Below are 21,077 nucleotides of genomic sequence, written 5' to 3' on the forward strand. Positions count from 1 at the left end.
TGATCCTCAGTCCTGCCCTAAGGGGCCCCCTGAGTCTCAGTGTCCCTTGGTAATTGCTGCAAGCACCTCTGAGAGAAAGCCGCCCTCGAGTTCTGCCCACTGCCAGACAGTCCAGTTTCTCCCTGAATGAGTCCTGGGTCCCCAGAGACTCACCCGGAACTGGAGTTCAGAGCAGTCGGGAGCTTGTGACTCCCTCCCGATTGAAAAAGACAGCCGCACCCTCAGCTGCCAGCCCTTTCCGAGTGTGCCTCCGTACCTCTGCACTTTACTTCCACACCGCACCTCCTGAGTCTCAGTGTGCTTTTCTCTTTCCTTCTAGTTGTAGAATTTCCACTCAGCTAGCCTTCCTGTGATTCTGGACGATGTCCGTTTTGTCTTTCAGTTGTTTTTTTTTGAAGTGGTTGTGTGAGGCGGCAATTTCCGGTGTTTACCTATGCCGCCATCTTGGTTTCTCTCACTTCCTCTTTTAAAGATACAGGTGACAGAAAGCTTGTCTCTGGCTATTAGTCATATGGCTGTGAGTCTAAAATGTGATCAATGGTACATTCTGTTTCTACATTTTGAATGTGTACATTATTGAGAATTAAATGGTTTTATCTGTATAAAATTTGGTGTCTATGAACCTCGAGTATGTTGTAGAAATAGAAATATATTACCTACTTCAGAGAGCAGAATTATCTAAATATGTAAAGATTTGTCCTTGTCAAATATTTGGCTCTGTATGTATGTCATTTTTCCCCTCAAGACTTTATGTAACAGAAACTGTTTACTAATCATCACATTAGAGGATTTAAAAAGTGAGTTTACCTTTACTTTTTATATTTTGCAGGAGACCCGTGTACAGTATCATCTCAGTTGGAGTTGGAAGAAGCCTTTAGGCTTTATGAGCTAAACAAGGATTCTGAACTCTTGATTCATGGTAAAGGGGCATCATTTCTTTTTCTTTTAGAGCAATATTAAAAGAAAAAACCACCAAGCCTATATTCTTGACCAAATTAAAACATAATACTGATGTCATTTTCTTAATCTCTATTGCTCATCCTATTTAAAAAAGGGTAATATGCAAATTGACCCTAACAGCAGAACAACTGGGAATAACTGGTCACTATGACACACACTGAACACCAGGGGGCAGACGCTTATTGCAGGAGCTGCCCCATGGTGGTCAGTGTGCTCCCACAGGGACAGCTCTGCTCAGCCACAATCCAGGCTGACGGCTGCCAGCACAGCAGTGGTGGCGGGAGCCTCTCCCACCTCCTCACCAGTGCTAAGGATGTCCGACTGCAGCTTAGGCTGCTCCCCGCTGGCAAGTGGTCATCCCCCGAAGGCTCCTGGGCTGCCAGAGTGATGTCTGTCTGCCAGCTTAGGCCCCATCCCCTGGGGATCAGGCTGGGCTGAGGGACCCCCCTGAGTACACAGATTTTTGTGCACCAGGCCTCTAGTCATTATATAATTGTCCTTATTCTGTAGTTTCTCAATTGCTAGAGAAGACAAGATCAGTCAGCTTCTTTAATCTTGAGAAATTTGTTATTTGTGTATGCCTCCTTGGATATTAAAACTCAGTGTTTCACAGCAAAGTTTAGTGCCAGAAGCCGATCCACCCTTGCTGCTTGACACAGTTGCTGCAGGGAAGAAACATCTGCACAGCATATGTTTCAAGGGACCTGGCATATATGGCATATGTTTGCTCCCCCTCTTAGCGCTATGTGTTTTAAACAGGACCACCTCACCGAGAAAGGTTGTTTCCCCAGGTGAGGATTTTTTCTCTGGAGTTAGGGATTAACAGGACTAAGGAAGAGAATAAATCAGTGAAACCCCTTAGTGTTACAGAAATACCATGTACTACTTATGAAGAACTTGGACTAAGACTGTTGGCAATAAATTTGGGACTTGTTGGGCCCACATCCCCAGGGGTCTGCCCACCAGCGAAAGCACCAAAGCCTATACCCCTGGAGACTCACTGACACAAGGCAGTCCCAGGGAAGGCAAGCAGCGAGGCTGGGAGGACATAACCTTTACTGGGTAGGAAAATCTCCTTCAGTCACTTCCTTGTAGCTTATCAGTAGAGCAGTGACCTTGGAATAGCCCTTATAATGAAACATAGAGATTAAACTAGACAGGATTAAACTCAACAGAATAGATTAACAAACACCCTAACCTTTGGAATAGAATGGATAGGATTAAAATCAACTGGTATAAATACAGATGTAACAAGAGAATAAAAACAGAACCTGGCTAGAGAACTTCGCTATGCTGATCAACTGAACACTGTCTCCATGTCCTTCATTCTTCACCGACTCGGTACACACCTTTGGGAACTCCTCGATCTGCTGGGGCTGGACCCCAACAGTTTAGCATAGAATTTGCAGTTTTTAATTTATGTATACAATTATCTCTAAAGGTAAGGTGGCTTCAATGTCCTTTCTTTTGTTTAAGGATTAACAACGAGACTATTTACAGTTATTACATAGTTCAAAGTCAGCAAGCCCGAGAGGTGGGTAGTGGTATAGAAGAAGCCTAAACTCAGCCAGCATGTAACTGGTACAATATAGACCTGCCTGGATTGTAAATCTAGGTATTCTGATTCCAGATCTTTATTCTTTATTTTTTTAAAAAATGTATTTTTATTGAGAGAGAGGAAGGGAGTGACACGGGATAGAGAGATAGAAACATCCATGAGAGAGGAACATCATTGATTGGCTGCCATGCGGGGATTGAGCCCCCAACCTGGGCATGTGCCCTGACCGGGAATTGAACCAGTGACCTCTTGGTTCCTGGGTTGATGCTCAACTGCTGAGCCACACTGGCAGGGCCAGATTTGTGTTCTTTTCGTTCTCCCATGCTACCTCTCAATTTTTTATCTCATGTAGAAACCACTTAATGTATTGCATTTAATTGCAATACATTGGCAGTTTTTTATGGAACATTTCGGGGAGCTTTGGGAGACCTAGGAAACTCTTTAAAACTTGAAGCAGATATAAATCTCCCCTAAGTATGATGAATCATTTCAGTTCTTTGTTGTAATTCCATTATACTTTTCTATACAGTATGTGTTTTGACAAATAGTAGTTTGACTTCTTTCTACCATTAGAATTTGACATAGTGACTCCCAAAGGCTACATAATTTAATTTGTGGAGATCCTTGCAGAACTTTATAAGTCTTCCGTTTTGAGAGTCATCTCTCTTTAGAATGAAACTACAATGAATGTTTAAAGAAATGATTGGTCAATAGTATTAAGCAGTTTAAGTTTTAATACTGTATTATAGATCTATTTTCGGAAATTAGTTTATATTTCAACTTTTAAAAATATATAAGGAACTGCCCTTCTCATACTCTGTGCTCTTTATTAAACCTACTAGAGGCCCAGTGCACGGATTTGTGCACCAGTGAGGTCCCTCAAGCCTGGCCAGGGAGGGACCACAGGAGGGCTCCAGGATGTGTCTGGCCCGTCTTGCCCAGTCCCGATCAGCCAGACCCCAGCAGCAAGCTAACCTACTGGTCGGAACATCTACACCCCGGTGGTCAGTGCACATCATAGCGAATGGTTGAATGGTCAAACGGTCAGACACTTAGCACATTAGGCTTTTATATATATAGACTAGAGGCCTGGTGCATGAAATTCGTGCATGGGGGGTGCCCCTCAGCCCAGCCTGCGCCCTCTCACAGTTGGGGGATGTTTTTCTGCTGGCTTAAAACAAGCTGGCAGTCGAACATCCCTCTTGCAGTCTGGGACCCCTCACTCCTTACTGCCCGCCTGCTTGCTCCTTACCACTCAGCTTGCTGCTCCTTAGTGCTGCTGCAGAGGTGGAAGAGGCTCCTGCCACCACTGCTGCACTCGCCAGCCATGAGCCCGGCTTCTGGCTGAGTGGCGCTCCCCCTGTTGGGAGTGCACTGACTACCAGGGGGCAGCTCCTGCATTGAGCGTCTGTCCCCTGGTGGTCAGTGTGCATCATAGTGACTAGTCGTTCCAGTTGTTCTGCTATAACAGCCGCTTAGGCTTTTATTATATAGCTGGAACTACCTGACAGCCAATGTGCCCCCCTGAGGGGTCCTGGATTGTGAGAGGGTGCAACCTAGGCTGAGAGACCCCACTGGTGCATGATCGGGGCCAGTGAGGGACACGGGAGGGCTTCAGGGAGTGTCCGGCCCATCTCGCTCAGTCCCGATTGGCCAGACCCCAGCAGCAAGCTAACCTACCAGTCAGAGTGTCTGCCCCCTGGTGGTCAGTGCACATCATAGGGACTGGTCGACCAGTCAACTGTCTGCCCCTGATGCTCAGTGCATGTCATAGTGACTGGTCGACTGGTCGACTATCTGCCTCCTGGTGGTCAGTGCATGTCATAGTGAGCAGTTGAGTGTCCTTAGCATGTCATTAGCATATTCCACTTTGATTGGTTGAACGGACGACTGGACACAAAGCATATTAGGCTTTTATTATATAGGATTCTTTTGTACATCACAGACCACAAATAGTTGATTAAATGTTCATGTAATATTTCTTATAATTTATCTCTATAAAAAATGATCTGAGTTAGCTTGTTTGTAAATACATGGTTTCTAACATAAAACTTACATTTTTGAATTTGGGTACTATTTCTGGTGTTAATTTATTCCTAACTTTAGTATACATCTTTTAAAAACTGTAATGGTTTATGTCCATATTTGTATACATTTTTTTTGTTTCTTTTTAAAAAATTTTATTAGATCTTTATTGTTCAGATTATTACAGTTGTTCCTCTTTTTCCCTCCCCATAGCTTCCCTCCACTCGGTTCCCACCCCACCCTCTGCCCTTACCCACCCACCCCCATCCTCATCCATAGGTGTACGAATTTTGTTCAGTCTCTTCCCGCACTCCCACACCCCTTTCCCCTGCCCCGAGAATACTCACTCCACTCCCTTTCTATGCCCCTGATTCTATTATATTCACCAGTTTATTCTGTTCATTCGATTATTTATTCACTTGATTTTTAGATTCGCTTGTTAATAGATGTGTACTTGTTGTTCATAGTTTGTATCTTTACCATTTTCTTCTTCCTCTTCTTAAAGGATACCTTTCAGCATTTCATATAATACTGGTTTAGTGGTGATGAACTCCTTTAGCCTTTTCTTATCTGTGAAGCTCTTTATCTGACCTTCAATTCTGAATGATAGTTTTGCTGGATAAAGTAATCTTGGTTGTAGGTTCTTGGTATTCATCACTTTGAATATTTCTTGCGACTCCCTTCTGGCCTGCATAGTTTCTGTTGAGAAATCAGCTGACAGTTGTATGGGTACTCCCTTGTAGGTAACTGACTGTTTTTCTCTTGCAGCTTTTAAGATTCTCTCTTTGTCTTTTGCTCTTGGCATTTTAAGTATGATGTGTCTTGGTGTGGTCCTCTTTGGATTCCTTTTGTTTGGGGTTCTCTGCGCTTCCTGGACTTGTAGGTCTATTTCTTTCACCAGGTAGGGGAAGTTTTCTGTCATTATGTCTTCAAATAGGTTTTCAGTGTCTTGCTTTCTCTCTTCTTCTGGCACCCCTATAATTCTGATGTTGGTAGGCTTGAAGTTGTCCCAGAGGCTTCTTACACTGCCTTCATATTTTTGGATTCTTTTTTCTTTTTGTTTTTCCGGTTGGGCGTTTTTTGCTTCTTCGTGTTTCAAATCTTTGACATGATTCTTGTGATCCTCTGGTCTGCTTTTGGAACTCTGTATAATATTCTTTATTTCAGTCAGTGTATGCTTAATTTCTAGTTGGTCCTTGCTCATAACCTCAAGGGTCTCACTAGATTTATTGAGGGTCTCACTAAATTTATCGGCGATTTCTAGAAAATTCTTGAAAAACCTTAAAAGTGTGGTTTTGAACTCTATATCCAGTAGTTTGCTTTTCTCCCTTTCTGTCATTTGTGACCTGTTTCTTTGTCTCTGCATTTTGGCTGCTTCCCAGTGTTGATAGAGTGGCTTTGTGTGCTAGGTGTCCTATAGGGCCCAGTGGCTCAGCCTCCCCAATTACCTGAGGTGGACACTCTTGGTGCACCCCTTTGTGGGCTTTGTGCACAGTCTTGTTGTAGTTAAACCTTGATTGTTGTAGGTATCACTGGGAGGAATTGACCTCCAGGCCAGTTGGAGGTCAATTGGAGGTCAGCTGTGTCTACAGTGGGAGAACTTCTGTGCTGGAGACACCCTTAGGGGCAAGACTTGCTTCAGTGGGGCTTTGGTGCTCACTGAGTCTGCCCCATGAATGTGTCCCTTACGGATCTGAGGAGTTGTCATCTGGATGATCCCACTCTGACCACTGGGTACACTGGCTCTTGGATCTCTAAGGAGGTGCTAATTTAGCCTCTGCCTGAGGCTACCCAGCAGGAGCGATGGAGAGATCTGCAGATTCCTCTTCTTTGTTTGGGGTTTGGAGATGCCCAGATGAGGCCCAGCTGTGAAGCAGTGCAAGCTGCTGTGGGGCCTTGGGCCTTCTTTTTGGATGTTCTGGGTCTGTCTGGCCCAGCTGCAGTTTGTTATGTAATTTTTGATTGCAAAGGGCCAGGGCATTCATATGCAAAAGCCTCTGCGCACAGCTTGGGTGGGGCGGGGTCTCAGGGAATCAACAGGGCGGAGCAAACTGCTATGGCTGATCCTCAGCCCTACCCTAAGAGGCCCTGGGTCTCACCTGTGAGTGAAAGCTGCCATCGAGTTCGGCCCGATGCCAGACAGTCCAGTTTCTCCCCGTATGAGTCTGGGTCCCCAGAGACTCACCCGGAACTGGAGTTCAGAGCAGTCGGGGACTTGTGACTCCCTCCCGATTCAAAAAGACAGCCGTGTCCTCAGTTGCCAGCCCTTGCCTTGCCACGTGCGCCTCTGTACCTCTACACTTTACTTCCGTACCTCCTTTGAGTCTCAGTGTGCTTTTCTCTTTCCTTCTAGTTGTAGAATTTCCACTCAGCCAGCCTTCCTGTGATTCTGGACGATGTCCATTTTGTCTTTTAGTTGTATTTTTGAAGTGGTTGTGTGAGTCAGCAATTTCCGGTGTTTACCTATGCTGCCATCTTGGTTCTCTCTTCTATATACATTTTTATCATTTAATTCTTCATTGTAGTAAACTTGTCACTACAATAAGGATTTAAAGCAGCGGTTCTCAACCTGTGGGTCGCAACCCCTGAAAATACATCCTGCATATCAGATATTTACATTACGATTCATAACAGTAGCAAAATTACAGTTATGAGGTAATGATTAAAATAATTTTATGGTTGGAGGTCACCACAACATGAGGAACTGTATTGAAAGGTTGCAGCATTAGGAAGGTTAAGAACCACTGAAAAGGAATAGTAGTTAATGATTTATCTAAAGCCCCCCCCCCAAAAAAAAATCAATGATATAATAAGGACTGGAATGAATAATTTGAGCTTCTAGTGCATTATTTATGGATGGTCACTTTCATTGAAACTATTTTTAGATACCCTTGGTAAAGTAGATCTCTTTAAACAAATAATGCTGACTATATGCTAAGTATCAAGAAAGTGTCAGGTTGAAATTTGGGTCAGTTTTTTTAATATCTGAATTTAAAATTCTATGTAATTTGTATGTTTTAAATTTGTTGTATTATTTTTTCCAGTATTTCCTTGTGTACCAGAACGTCCTGGAATGCCCTGTCCAGGAGAAGATAGTGAGTGTTTATATACTTCATACCATCGAATAAGGTTTTTTATGACACAGTGGCACAAGTGAAAGGAAATCAGAAATAGAACTTTTAATTCCTTTGGTTTCTTTTCCATTCTTTAGTCTAATTTAGAGTATATTAGGAACTGCCTAAATTCTGCTTTGCCATAGCAAAATTAGGCAGTTCTTAGTTATAACTTACTGACATATTTATCTATTCTGCATTTGAAAGGAAAGTTAAATCATATTTCTTCTGGGTTTTTAATTTTGGAAAAATTCAAACTTATGGAGAAGTTGAAACAACATTGAAAACAAAGGTACCCATATATCCTTTGCCTAGATTCACCAATTTTTAACATTATCTGTGTTTGCTCTACCTCTCTATCTGTATGTGTGCACACATATGCATACGTGTACATTCATAGGAAGCACTTGTTTTATTTTTACTTATATTTGCTGCACTATTTGAGAGTAAGTAACGGACATAACACTTCACCTCTGGGCACTTCAGCATGCATCCTTAGGCGTTGTTACAGGATTTTCTTTTGAATGTCTAAGCTAGTGATGGCTATTAATGAATGAATTGAAAGAGTCAAACAGCTATTTGTCCTGATGCAATTTGAATATGCAAACTATATATGAGCATAATTTATTGCTTTTGCTATATGGTATAATTTATTAGTTGTGGATATCAGGTAACTCATTTTCATTTGTGGTTTCTACACATATCCATAACTTTAGAAGGAATTGTGGTAAATATTTTGTTTTTAATTAAATGAAGGAGTTCTAACTTTAAACAAAATTTCAAATTTTTTAATTGATTTTTTTTTTTTTTTGTAGAGAGAAGGACGGGGAGAAAAGAGAGGGAGAGAGAGTAATAGCAATGTGAGAGAGAAAAATTGATCTGTTGCTTCCCACTTGCACCCCAATTGGGGATTGAATCCACAGTCTGGTACCCTGAATGGGAATCGAACCTGCCGCCTTTTGGTGTACAGGACAACACTCCAACCACTGGGTCACACAGACCAGGGTTGTAGTTCTAACTTTTAATTCTATGACTCTCCATGCAACTTGGTAAGAAGAAAAAAATTAAAGAAGTGTGGGTGTTCGTATATAAAGTTAAATGGAGCTGTGTACTATGTAGGAAAGTGGTGAACTATAAGAAATAGATAGAACTCTGAGCAGTAGTGAAAAATGTAGGTTTGGATTCAGCTAGGAATAGTTCTCTGGACTTACCAGGGGCAGGTGGATTAAAGCCGGCGTAGGCTGCCTTCACAGAGCAAGTGGCCGTTCTCCCTGGCCAAGCCTGGGTTTTAAAAGACTTGCCATGTGGCAGATCTTGGTTCTAGAGTTCCATCTGCCATTGTATTATGGGTCTGCAGCATACAGATAAAATATTTCCTAACTTTTTCACTATGTTTCATGCTCACTTTCCCCCTTTAAAATTTGCTGGTGGAGATTTTGACACTACCCCTTCTACAGTATAATAAATATTAACAAACTAGAGCAGGGGGGAAATTGATAACCATTAATGTGGTCTCTTGGCTCTTAATTTCTAGCCAACATTAACATGTTTAAATTTAAGAACTATCAAGATGTAGTTCATGAAAGCTGAAATAGAATGTTCTTTCAGTTTTGGTTACTCCTAACAGAATAAATAATTAAAAATAGAACATCTAGGCGTGGCTCAGTAGTTGAGTGTCAACCTATGAACCAGGAGGTCACGGTTCGATTCCCTGCCAGGGCACATGCCTGGTTGCAGACTTGATCCCAATGTGGGATGTGCAGGAGGCAGCCTATCAGTGATTCTCTCTCATCATTGATGTTCCTATTTCTCTCTCCCTCTTCCTTCCTCTCTGAAATCAATAAAAATATATTTAAGTAAAAATAAAACATCTATATTTAAGGTTATATATTACACTATCTCAAGATTTCTAATTCAGAGCATTTCAATTGGTCTTTTCTATTTAAATAGTAAATCCAGTGCTACATTTGCTTTAAAATGAGTTTAGAAACCTAATGGAATCTTTCCACAGTATTAACTATTATTATGGAATATTTCTTAATGACTAATAGACTATATATATATATATATATATATATATATATATATATATATATAAATATATATAATAGTGATTGAATTAAAACCAAAATTTCACAGGTAGTCTAGAATGATTTTGTGGTAGTTCTTTGTTTAGGAAAAGCATTAATTTAAAGACAATTGGATGAAAGGTTGTTGCTGAGGAGAATATTCTTGTGGTTACAAAATGTCACTTAGATATTTGTAAGACGACTTACAAAAAGGAAAATGTACCTTTGCAATAAAGAGAACGAGCAATCACTGCCTTCAACAGAGTGAGCACCAGTAGTGAGAGTCAACAATTTGACATTTGTGTATTTCTTGATGTGTCACCAGTGTATTATTTTTGGCAAAATATTTATTACTGACTCTAATGAGGAAACAGATAAATCCAGAATGTAGAACCTAAGACAACTGCCTCGACTTAAAAAACAAAAAAAATCCTCAACCTTAGGGAAAACAGACAGCAACGTTGAATGTTTTAGCATACATGAAAGAGACAAAAAGGTATAGCATCCTTGCAATTACCATTTTCTAAACAGTGCCAATCCAAATGCAGTGCCTGAATCTTGATTAGATCCTGAAGAGAAAAAGGAAGCTATGAATGACACATTGAGGGCAAATAGAGAAATTTGCATCTGAACTTCATATTAGGTAATATTAAATTAATGCTAATTTTCTAAGACATGGTAATGGTATTGTGCTTAAGTGGAATTAGGGGGAATGTCCTTAATCTTAGGCAATGGGAGTTTAAGGGTGAAGTTTAAAAGGATATCTGCAACTTACCTTTAAGTGATTCAGGAGGAAATGTATGTGTAAATAGAGAGGAAAGCAAGTGCTTGCTTAGATATACTGTGTCAAAATAAAATGTTAGTAATTGGTAAATCTAGGTGAAGGATGAAGGTGTTTATTGCAAAAACAGAAAAGTAATAATGGTTACTGAAACATTTATATTCCATGGGCTATATTTTCATCAAGTCCCTTGATGAATCCAGTTTATTTTTTTCACTTTCAGGTTTTTATCGATATAAATTATTTTCTTGCTATTAATATCATGAAAAAAATAACAGACTTAATTATAATAATGATTTTTATACACACTTGTTCTTTTTTAAACTCTCAATCTCTTTTCAGAGTCCATCTACCGCAGAGGTGCACGCCGCTGGAGAAAGCTTTATTGTGCAAATGGCCACACTTTTCAAGCCAAGCGTTTCAACAGGGTAAACCTTAGTTTGTTGAATGTTGATAATTTGAGAAATCTATTTTTCCCCCTCTCTATTATGAAAGAAAGGTAGTCTTGTTATTCCCTTTAAAGGAGTAAGGTTGCCTAACATTCCCAGTTTATGCAGTACACCTGTTTTCTTGATGTAATTTTTAATAGAATCTCCTGTCACTCTTAAAAATGTTCCTGATTTGATGATTAGTTATATGGTTGCCCTAGCTATAAGAATGTTCTATTTTTTAATTTTTTTTTTATTGATTAAGGTATTACATATGTGTCCTTATCCAGAATGTTGTATTTTTAAATATAACTCCAGATACTCATAAAATAAACAAGTTTTATTTTGCAAATCATTTAATATTGTAATTTTAATTTTCACTGTTTAGAAAATAATTGCAAACACTTCTCTAGCTTTTACTATGTTTCAGGCACTTTTCCAAATGCTGGACATATACTAATTCATTTAATCCTTACCACAACCTTGTGAGATAGGTACTATATATTTCCATTTTATAGATGAAGAAACTGAGGGGTGGGGCATTTAAATAACTTGCCCAAGATGAGAAAGCTAGTAAGTTGCAGAGCCGGGGTTTGAAAACATTTTATCTCCAGAAGTTCACATTTTTAACTATTCTTGATAACTCTAAAACAATGGACTCCCGTTTCCATTTTAAAACTGGTGCCATGTTCCGAATTCATTAATGTAAATAGAAGTCATCACCCAAGGTACCACTGATAATTAAAAAGCTTTGACCTTGGCTGATCTGACTCAGTTGGTTGAGCTTTAGCCCTATGCACCAAAAGGTCGTTGGTTTGATCCTGGTCAGGGCACGTGCCCAGGTTGTGTGTTGGGGTGTGTACGGGAGAAAGCTGATTGATGTTCCTCTCTCTTTTTCTCCCTCTCCCTTCCTCTCTCTCTAAAATCAATAAAAACATATTAACAACAACAACAAAAAAGCTATAAAATGAAAAGTCACTTTAGGTATTGCTCTTTAAGAGAGCAGGGCTTTGGTTTGACCTCTGAACAGTCTGGAAGGTTTATTTTTGATTGAGAGTCCTTGTACTGTATTTTCTGCCGTATGTTTTCCAAGTTTACTCAATTTTCCTATTTTTATAAATCTAAACCTAATTATATGAAGACTGAAAAGTCTTGGACTTACAACAAAACAACATGTTGCAAATTTCACTCTCTCTTTAAACAGTTTTTTTATTAGTTTTGAGAGAGAGAGGAAGGGAGAGAAAGAAAGAACCATTGATGTGAGAATGAAACATCCATCTGCTCTCTCTTGCATGCCCGCTACTGGGGAGCAAGCCCGTAGCCCAGGCATGTGCCCTCACCTGGAATCAAAAAGGCAACCCCTTCAGTGCACGGAACAACACCCAACCAATTGAGCCACATGGGCCAGGGCTCACTGTCTCTTTAAAACAAACTCTCTTTTCTGTTTATTTTTCCCAGACCATCATAGCTTTGAAAAAGTTATGTATGATGAAGAGGACTGAATTAGAGAATAAAGCCACTTATTTTCACTATTTTATGAACAAACTGTTGGGGAATGATTATGACTTTTTTTTTTTCTGTTTCACTGAATTCTTTTGAATTACTCTTTCTAGCGTGCCCACTGTGCCATCTGTACCGACCGGATATGGGGACTTGGACGCCAGGGATATAAATGCATCAACTGCAAACTCTTGGTTCATAAGAAATGCCACAAACTTGTCACAAGTGAATGTGGGCGACATTCTTTACCACCGGTAAGACACAGTTGTCTTCTTTATTTTTAATAGAGCATTTTTTATAATGTTACTAGAACAGAGGTCTAAAGTGTGTGTGTGTGGCGGGAGGGCGGCGGGAGAAGGAATCACAACTCAACAGTGTTGTTATAAATGTGGGTAGGAATATTTTACAGTCAGCTCACATATTGTGAATTTGGGAATTGTCATTACAAATTTGTTTGTAGGTTATAGTTTTATGTTTAGCCTGATATAAAATCCTCTGGTCTAAAGTAGGAAGATACAGGGAGAAGCATTTAAGAGATTCTTTTCTCTCTTTTTTTTAATAATATATTTTATTGATTTTTTACAGAGAGGAAGGGAGAGGGATAGAGAGTTAGAAACATCGATGAGAGAGAAACATCGATCAGCTGCCTCCTGCACACCCCCTACTGGGTATGTGCCCGCAACCAAGGTAGATGCCCTTGACCGGAATCGAACCTGGGACCCTTGAGTTCGCAGGCCGACGCTCTATCCACTGAGCCAAACTGGTTAGGGCTCTCTTCTTTAAGCTAGCCTCATTAGTTGATAGCTCCCATTACTCGAGCATGGACACTAAGCACAGATCAGGTAAGAACAGTCTTCACGTTTGCTATTTAAACTATCAGATTAATTGAGAGTTTTGCTTTTAAAATTTTTATTTTTCACTTTCTTTTGTTTCTTCGAATATATTTTTATTTATTACAGAGAGGAAGGGAGGAGAGAGAGATAGAAACATCAATGATGAAAGAGAATCATTGATCGGCTGCCTCCTACACACCCCCTACTGGGGATTGAGCCTGCATCCCAGGCATGTGCCCTTGACCAGAATCAAACCCGGGACCCTTCAGTCCACAGGACGACGCTCTATCCACTGAGCCAAACTGGCTAGGGCTATTTTTCACTTTCTTTTTTAAATCATCACTTGAGGATATTTTTCCATTGATTTTAGAGAAAGTGGAAGAGATAGGGAAAGGCAGAGAAAAATACAGATGTGAGAGAAACACATCAATTGGTTGCCTCCTGCACATGCCCTGGCCAGGGCCTGGGCCAGGGAGGAACCTGTAACTGACTCAAACCTTTGATTGGAATTGAACCCGGGACTCTTTGGCCGACACTCTATCCACTGAGCCAAACCAGCTAGGGCAGTGATGGCGAACCTTTTGAGCTCGGTGTGTCAGCATTTTGAAAAACCCTAACTTAACTCTGGTGCCGTGTCACATATAGAAATTTTTTGATATTTGCAACCATAGTAAAACAAAGATTTATATTTTTCATATTTATTTTATATATTTAAATGCCATTTAACAAAGAAAAATCAACCAAAAAAATGAGTTCGCGTGTCACCTCTGACACGCGTGTCATAGGTTCGCCATACTGAGCTAGGGCTTCACTTTCTTTTTTAAATATGCAATAAAAACATGTTCATTATAGAAAAAATAGAGACTACAGATGAATAAAGAAAAATTAAATAAAAATTTCCCATGAAATCTACCATCTAAAGGTCATTTGTATATATCTTTCCATAAAGATTTATATGTATAAACATTTAAAATTTTTCCATGTAGAAAAAATTTAAACATATATTAAGAGTAGTTGGAACCATGTAATGAACTTCCATAATACCAATCACCCTGCTCCAACAGTTATTAATGCACAACCAATCTTGTTTCACCTATACCCCGGCCAATTTAACCCTGTGTTATGTTGAAACAAATCCCAGACGTGTTTCAGAATGTACCTCTAACAATAAAGATTCTTTTTAAAAACTAAAAACCAAATTCCTTATGTCAGATATCCATCCAGGCAATGTTCACATTTTCAGTTGTCTCATAAATGTTCTGTTTTTATAATTTTCATTATGAATCAGGATCCAAATGAAGCCCATATTTGCAATTGATTGATACGTCTTCCCTATTTTTAAAAATACCGATTGCTCTCTCTTTATCTCCCTCTCTCCCCTTCTGTGTGTCTTGCTCTCTCACTCTTGCTCGCTTTCTTTCCCCCCCTTACAATTTAAGTGTAGGAGAAACTCTATTGTCATTTAGTTTTGCTTAATTTTTCTTTTGCTTTTTTCATGGTATTGTTTAAAATATTCCTCTTTCCTCTTTATTTTCTGTATATTATAGTTGGATCTAGAGGTTTGATTAGATAGTAGGCTTGGGTTTTATTTTTGTGGGTTATTTTTGAGACTACTTTATCAAAGGTGGAGTGTTTATCCATCAGAAGGCACATAATGTTTGGATGTCTCATTCTTTTACATGCTTTTTAACAAAAGTGAAATCATATGGGTAATGTTTTCTAACCCATTTTTCTTACTGAGTAATATATTTTTGTCATCTTTCTATATTTAGCTACCTATCTCCTCATCACTTTTAGCATAATATTTTGTTATATGTCAATACCATAATTTTTTTTAACCTGTTCTTCATGATTGAACAGTGGAGTTGTTTTCTAAATTTTCCTATGAAGAAAATCATAATGAACTTACTGGTGAACAAATCTTAAGAAGAAGTATTGGGTTAAAGAATATATGTATTTAAAAAGATCTAGCCGAAACCGGTTTGGCTCAGTGGATAGAGCGTCGGCCTGCGGACTGAAAGGTCCCAGGTTCGATTCCGGTCAAGGGCATGTACCTGGGTTGCGGGCACATCCCCAGTAGGGGGTGTGCAGGAGGCAGCTGATCGATGTTTCTCTCTCATCGATGTTTCTATCTCTCTATCTCTCTCCCTTCCTCTCTGTAAAAAATCAATTAAAAAAAAAAAAAAAAAAAAGATCTGGATGCCTCCTTCTAAATTGTCTTCTAGAACGATTATACCATGTTTACTCATAGTACCTTCTTTGAACAAAGATTATTAGCGGTGTCTCTTTGGTGTTAGAATTATGTAGCTGGTTCATATAAGCTTAGATGTGGGTTTGTCCAAGTTACGGAGGTAAAAATCCAATCTTAAGGAAAAACAGAAGGCCAAAAAGTATGAACATAATTTCTCCAGGTTACTATTGATATTTGTGTGCGTATTCCTAGGTGATGGATGACTTGTGTGAATTTATGAATGGAAAAAAAAACACACAAGCGGGACAGGGTTAGTGATTATATTTAGAATAGGTGCTAAATGCAGTAAGAAATTCATGAGCCCTATCTTTAAGGCAGCCTTAAAATTATAAATGTATAATTAATGTTCCTTCTCAGGTTCACCTTTTCTTGCTGGTATTCATTAAATCTGGGTCCAAGATTAATGAATTAGTAACATTTTGGTTTGGATTAGTATTATCCTAGGTTATTGACAGTGGTTAAGTCAATTTCTAGGGGGTATTTCTTTTCCTTTTTTGGTTCACTGACACCTTCCCACAAAATTTTAGATGGAATTTCAAGAGGTGTATAGACATCTTGAAATCAATCTCTGGGCCTCAGCTAAAGAAGTCAAATACTAGAGACTCCTCCCAAAGACTTAAAGTGTATATGGAGCTTGAAAGAAGATTAGGTAGTGTATAAGAGAAATCAGAATATATAGGAGAATAATTTTTATTTCTATTTGATGGCCTGAAAGTAGTTTCATGTGTTCCTTCCGTTATCTGTAAAATGTGACATTACCTCATTTACAGGAATATTATATGGTGTCAGATAGTAAAATTAAAAGCAAATTAAATATAGTAATATAGTTCTCATTATAAGTAATATTTTGTCAAATTTATGTGTTAATATGATGTGTCTCATTAAAATAATGCTCCAGAATTTATAGAGTTATTGGGATTTAAAAAGAATCCACTGAGTTGCTGTTTCTTTGGAAATGTTTCTAGGAACCAATGATGCCCGTGGATCCGTCATCCGTGCACTCAGACCATGCACAAACAGGTAAAAATGACACTGTCATGAATTATTGTTCATTAACAAAATATTGTTCAAAGACTTCTTTTTTTTTTTCCCATTGATTTTTTTCCCCCCAAAGACTTCTTTAAGTGACTCTTACACCTAAGTTTAAAAACATTTCTGTTCTACCCACATAAAAGCGAGGTAACCATATTTTATGGTGGTAATATCATCACAATATTTAACGTACATTTGACATTTTAAAAAGACAAATATGTAAATTACAACAAATGACTATTTTCTCTAATTCAGGTTAATTTTGTTTAAGACCCCTTTAAATTCAGCAAACCTAGTTTTGTTTTTTTTCCCAATAATGAAAACATACTGATTTTGTGGGCCATGTTGACTCTGTTAAAGTGACCTGTTTTTATTAAAAGCTTTGTTATCAGAAGTAGAAAGTATGTAAAAGATATAGAGATGCAGTATAAAAATTCAAAAAAGATCATGTGAATTCAAATGTGAAGTAGATACAAACGTCAAATGTGTATCTGGGAAGTTTAAGGAGCAATTAAATGGGATAGAGAAGCCTAATAGGGGATGAATCAAAGGCGGCAAAGCAAGGACTGTTCTGAAAGGACAGAATATAGTCTCTTGTTCATAGCAGAAGCTGGTTATATGAAAGGAATAGAAGCCTAGAGTACAATCTTGTCAGTTCTTTACTTCACCTACGTGGTGCAGCAGTTAGGAGCATTTTAAGTATGAAAGAAGTGAGGAATGCAAACCAGAGCCCCTGCTTCCATGCCTCACTCATACTAAAATAATCAAATGGGTTTAAAGAGTCACCCTTATAGAGAAATGGATTAATTTGTAAAGAAGGAAAACATTTTTAAAATAGCAAAAATATTTGGTAAAATCAGCACTTGGTTACTGATTGTTTTTTGCTCTCCTTTACCCTCATTAAAGATTAGGATTTAATTCATATTTATATACACTTTGTTATTAGTAAGACAGCTACTTAATTTTAAATGATCAAGACCAGAAAGAAAAACTAAAATAATCAAATCAAGAGAAAATTTTAAGTCAAACTGAGCTTAATGGATGCTGTTTTTCTCTTTTTTTAATGTTTGGGATTGGATTTTAGTAATTCCATATAATCCTTCAAGTCATGAGAGTTTGGACCAAGTTGGTGAAGAAAAGGAGGTAAGTTAATTAGTCTTTTTTAAAAAAATAATTATATTTAAAAGTAGTTTTTTAAATAAAAATGTTTAAAATAGTTGTTCATGTTAGTTTATTGAAGGTTAATTAGTCTTATTGTACATTATGCCATGAGCTTTTTTTTTAAATCCTCACCGAGGATATACTTCCATTGATTTTTAGAGAGACTGGAAGGGAGGGGGAGAGACAGAGAGAGAGAAACATTGATGTGAGAAAGACACACATGGATTGGTTGCCTCCCTCATGCACCTGGACCAGGCCTGGGGCTTGCACCTGCAATGGAGGTACATGCCCTAGACTGGAATAGAATCTAGAACCCTTCAACTTGTGGGCTGATGCTCTATCCACTGAGCCAAACTGGCTGTGCCATGCCATTATTTAATATGACAATGTAAAAATATGACAAATTGACTTGCTTAGATTTTTTTTGTTTCTGTCTTTTTTTTTTTTTTAAATATATTTTATTGATTTTTTACAGAGAGGAAGGGAGGGAGATAGAGAGCTAGAAACATCAATGAGAGAGAAACATCGATCAGCTGCCTCCTGCACATCTCCCACTGGGGATGTGCCCGCAACCCAGGTACATGCCCTTGACCGGAATCGAACCTGGGACCCTTCAGTCCGCAAGCTGACGCTCTATCCACTGAGCCAAACCGGTTTCGGCTGTCTTTTTTTTTTTTTTTTTTTTTAACTTGAGTTTTTTTTTTGGTACTTGGGTTCTGGCTAGGAAAGAATTCAGAACCAAGAAGACCCAAATTGTAGAGAACATTTATTTGGTAAATCAAAGAGGTAGGAGAAGTAATTCCTAGAAGAAATGGACTTAGGAAACAAGTTATGGAGATAAAAGAAAGGCTGTTGGAGCTTGGGAGTGAGGAAGCTAGTGGTAACATGCCTGAAGCAGGGATGGGGAGGGGATGGGAAAAGCGAAAGGCATGGATGTGTTTCTGGGTGGGAGAGCCTTTTCTTGTTTCTTGAGGTAGGCTTGCGTTTCTGTGAATTTCCCCCTTAGGACTGCTTTCACTGTGTCCCATAGATTTTGGGGTTGTGTTTTCATTTCATTTGTCACAGGTATCTTTTGATTTCTTCCTTGATCTCATTGTTAACTCATTCATTGTTTAGTCTCCATGTTTTTGTGTATTTTCCAGTTATTTTCTTGTAATTGATTTCTAGTTTCATACCACTACAGTCAGAAAAGATGTTTAAAATTATTTTAATCTTCTGAAATTTATGAAGACTTGTCTGTGACCTAATATGTGATCTCTCCTGGGAAATGTTCTCTGAGTGCTTGAAAAGAATGTATATTCTGCTGCTTTGGGGTGAAATGTTCTAAAAATATCAATTACATCTATTTGGTCTAATATGTCATTTAAGGTTGCTATTTCCTTTCTTTTTCCTCCTTTTTTCCCCTCCCCTTGACCTTCCCCTAGCCTCCCATACCACCCAGTGTCTTGTGTCCATTGGTTATGCTTATATGCATGCATACAAGTCCTTCAGTTGCTCTCTTACCCATCCCCCCAACCCTCCCTGGCCTTCCCGCTGTAATTTGACAGTCTGTTCGATGTTGCTCTGCCTCTGTATCTATTTTTGTTCATCAGTTTATAATGGTCTTAATTATCCATAAATGAGTGAGATCATGTGGTATTTTTCTTTCATTGACTGGCTTATTTCATGCTATTTCCTTCTTAATTTTGTTTGGGTGATCTATCCATATTTGCCAGTTGGGTGTTAAAGTCCCCAATAATTGCTGTCGATCTGACCCTATACTTCCATCAATATTTGCTTTATGAATGTAGGTGCCCCTAATTGGGTGTGTAAATGTTTACAGGGTGATATCTTCTTGCTGGGTTGATCTCTTTACTCTTGTGTATTGTCCCTCTTTGTCTCTTAGAGCCTTTGTTTTAAAGTCTATTTTGTGTAATAGAAGTATTGCTACCCCAGCTTTTTTGTTTATTTCCATTTCCTTGAAATATCTTTGTCCATCCCTTTATATTCTGTGTGTGCCTTTTGATCTGAAATGAGTCTCTTGTAGACAGCATATGTATGGGTCTTGTTTCTGATCAATTCAGCCACCCTGTGTCCTTTGATTGGAGCATTTAATCCATTTACACTTAAAGTGATTGTTGATAGGTATATAGTTATTGTCATTTTGTTTTTCATATTTGTTTTTCTTTTTTTCTTAAAGAAGTCCTTTTAACATTTCTTGAAATACTGGTTTGGTGATGATGAATTCCTTTAGCTTTTTCTTATCTGGGAAGCTCATCATCTCTCCTTTGATTTTTAAATGATAGCTGTGCTGGGTAGAGTAATTTTGATTGTAGGCCATTGTTTTTCATTGCTTTGAATATTTTATGCCAATTCCCTCTGACCTATAAAGTTTTTGTTGAGAAATCAACTGACAGTCTATGGGAGCTTCCTTGTAGGTAACTGTTTTTCTCTTGCTGCTTTTAATAGTTTCTCTTTGTCTTTAGTCTTTGGCGTTTTAATTATAATGTGTCTTGTTGTAGGCCTTTTGAGGTTCGTCTTGTTTGGGACTCTGTGCCTCCTGGACTTGTGTATCCATTTCTTTCACCATGTTAAGGACATTTCCAATCATTATTTTATCAAATCAGTTTTCAATACTTGCTCTCTCTCTTCTCATTCTGGTTACCCCATGATGCAAATGTTGGTATACTTGATGTTCCAGAGGTCTCTTAAACTGTCCTCATTTTAAAAAATTTTTTCCTCTTTTTCCTGTTCTGATTGGGTGTTTTCCACTGATTTGTCTTCCAAGTCACTGATCTGATCTTCTGCTTTATCTAACCTACTGTTTATTCTTCTAGCATATTCTTTATTTCAGGTATTGGATTCTTCATTTATGATTATTTTTTTTAGGGTACCCATGTCCTTTTTTATGTTTACTCTCTCTTTGTTGAAGTTCTCACTTAGTTTATCTATTCTTCCTCTAAGTTCATTGAACTCTGTACCTGGTAGATTTCTTGCCTCCATTTGATTTAGCTATTTTTCTGGTGTTTTCTCCTGTACTGTCATTTGGGGTATGTTTTTTTTGTCTCCTCATTTTGGCTACCTCTCTGTGTTTAGTTTTGGGTACTAGGTGGATCAGCCATGCCGTCCAGACTTGGCAGGATAGCCTTCTGTAGTAGGTGTCCTGTGGGGCACAGTGATAGTCTTCCTGGCCACCTGAGTTGGATACTCCAGGATAACCCTTGTGTGGATTGTCGTGCCTTCCCATTGTAGTTGAGCCTGGATTGCTGTTTGTTTGTCATTGGGTATGGCTGACCCTCAGGCTGAGTGGCTGTGAGGAATGGCCACAACCACAGTGATATTCACCCCAGCAGGGCTGTGGTGCCTGCTGAGACCATGCTTGGTATG

The 21,077-nt window shown here is 38.7% G+C and overlaps 1 protein-coding gene across 3 annotated transcripts in view; it reads left to right on the plus strand.

The window, feature by feature from the left end:
• Positions 1–21,077, plus strand: part of PRKCI (protein kinase C iota) — a 75,784-nt gene that overhangs the window by 29,713 nt on the left and 24,994 nt on the right. For 2 of the 3 annotated variants that reach the window (XM_059687012.1, XM_059687010.1), the window contains exons 3-8: positions 830–919; positions 7,588–7,638; positions 10,849–10,934; positions 12,548–12,688; positions 16,484–16,538; positions 17,635–17,693. In XM_059687012.1, coding sequence (XP_059542995.1) covers positions 830–919; positions 7,588–7,638; positions 10,849–10,934; positions 12,548–12,688; positions 16,484–16,538; positions 17,635–17,693 — 482 coding nt within the window. The remainder of the gene's footprint in view (positions 1–829; positions 920–7,587; positions 7,639–10,848; positions 10,935–12,547; positions 12,689–16,483; positions 16,539–17,634; positions 17,694–21,077) is intronic. The other variant, XM_059687011.1, reaches the window with a different exon arrangement.

The sequence above is a fragment of the Myotis daubentonii genome, chromosome 3, assembly GCF_963259705.1.
Source record: "Myotis daubentonii chromosome 3, mMyoDau2.1, whole genome shotgun sequence".
Lineage (NCBI taxonomy): Eukaryota > Metazoa > Chordata > Mammalia > Chiroptera > Vespertilionidae > Myotis > Myotis daubentonii.